General features: G+C 54.3%; 1 protein-coding gene across 1 annotated transcript in view; it reads right to left on the bottom strand.

The window, feature by feature from the left end:
- WT1 (WT1 transcription factor) overlaps positions 1 to 998 on the bottom strand; it is a 37,979-nt gene extending 36,981 nt beyond the window's left edge. Inside the window, exons 1-2 of the mRNA XM_035902320.1 lie at positions 962 to 998; positions 17 to 154 (exon numbers count right to left, since the gene is read on the bottom strand). Of these exons, the coding sequence (XP_035758213.1) occupies positions 17 to 154; positions 962 to 998 (175 nt within the window). The remainder of the gene's footprint in view (positions 1 to 16; positions 155 to 961) is intronic.
- Between the last annotated feature and the right edge of the window lie 658 nt (positions 999 to 1,656).

Genomic DNA, 1,656 nt, shown 5'->3' with positions numbered 1-1,656 from the left:
AGGGACGTTTCTTTACCTGCCGCTGGGAAGACCGAGCCCGTCGTCTTCCCGGTGACAATTCGCACTTCGGGATTTCCTTCCTCCCGCGGCATTAAAGGTTGCCGCAAGCATCGCCCATCTTGACACGACGTTTTAAAATTCAAAAGGGTAAATGCTACAACAAAAGAAATTAAAATAGCTCGTTACTAGAGTAGCCAAGTGTAATTTCATTTTCTCTTTAAACTCTTTGACCAAAACTGTCGGGTTTTGCTGTTAGGGACATTACTTTAATTGCCACAAACTATCCGCAGAGAATTTTCTTTTAAAATCTCTTTTTCGATGCGTAAATCGACTTATTACGGAAATCCACGTGTAAGGGAAGAGCGAAAGATTTGTTATCGTTGCTGATACTAAAGACCGACGAGGCCCTGCCGCTTCTTACGAGTGCGCACAAACCCAAACCGCTCCGGGGCAGCATTTGTCGGGGGGAGAGGGGGGGTGTCTTTGGCCAGCCTAAGCGGAGTATTTAATTTCTCGTGAAAACTAGACCTCTTTCGGTACAAAGAGAAAAAGCCTTTCCCGCAGCTGACTATTTTTCGAACTAGTGTGGGGCATTTTTTTGGTTTTCCTTTTCCTGAAATAACCTAGCTTGGTAATTTTTCTTGAAAGGGAGAGATGCTTTCTTGACTGCTTAGGTCTGCGTTATTCCACCTGGCCGGAAGAACTGCCGAAGTCCCTCCAAATCTTCGCCACCCTCAGCGGGACAGCCCGAGGAGGAGGAGGGAAGGCCGGACCCTTCTACCCCGGGACGTGCTGGGGACTTTTGGGAAGCGGCCCAGGCCGCTTTCCGCAGCCGTTCCCTTCTAGCCAGCACCAGGGAGAGAGAAAAAAAAAATCTCTTTTTCTAGCCCAGGCACGCCGAGAGGAGCACGTCCCCTCCGCGCAGGGGACATCTGCTCGCCTCTTCCCCGGAGATGCCCACCCCGACTCCAGTCGCGTTCCCGCCTAAATGACCCCATGCTCCGCAAACCGGGCGCCCGCGTCCGGGCCTCGGCGCCCAGCTAAAAGCCACGGCGGGAGAGGTGGCAGCTCGGGGGCAGCATCTCCTTTGCCGGTGCCCAGACCCAGGCGGCCCGGAAGCTTTTTGCCCTCTCCCTTCCAAACACGTCCCGACACAAATCTCTGCCAGGCAGCAATCAGGCTTTATTGCTTTGCCCGTTCCTCCATAGCTACGGTAATTCCTGGTAACGCTCAATCTTCCATCGTGCTCGAAGGCACACTCTCCAAGATTAAACGACAGATATTGCCCGGACGAGGATTATTCTACTGAGAGTCCCACCCGATCGCGGGCGAAACGGGCTTGGGAACCTGCTCCGACCTGAGCAGCCTGAAGCACCTCCCCGGCCGGCGCCTTCCCCTTCCGCTGTCTCCCCTGCCACGCCAAGCAATTCAGGGACCGGTAATTCTTACCACACTTCACTAAACTCACACACGATCCCCTCGCGTCTCGGAGGTGGGGGAGAGTGGCTTAAACACAGATAAATCCCCGGCCCTTCCAGCCCCTGCTCACTGCACGCAGGGGGATCTCTCTCCTTCCACTCAGGGAGCTGATCCGATTTCCACGATTTAAGCGCCACGGGCAGCAGAAACAAAGCCGCGAAGCATCTCCAGGGACGC

The sequence above is a fragment of the Egretta garzetta genome, unplaced genomic scaffold (genome assembly GCF_000687185.1).
Source record: "Egretta garzetta isolate BGI_Z169 unplaced genomic scaffold, ASM68718v1 scaffold509, whole genome shotgun sequence".
NCBI lineage: Eukaryota > Metazoa > Chordata > Aves > Pelecaniformes > Ardeidae > Egretta > Egretta garzetta.
The sequence above is the reverse complement of the archived record's forward strand: the minus strand, read 5'-3'. Positions and strand labels throughout refer to the sequence as shown.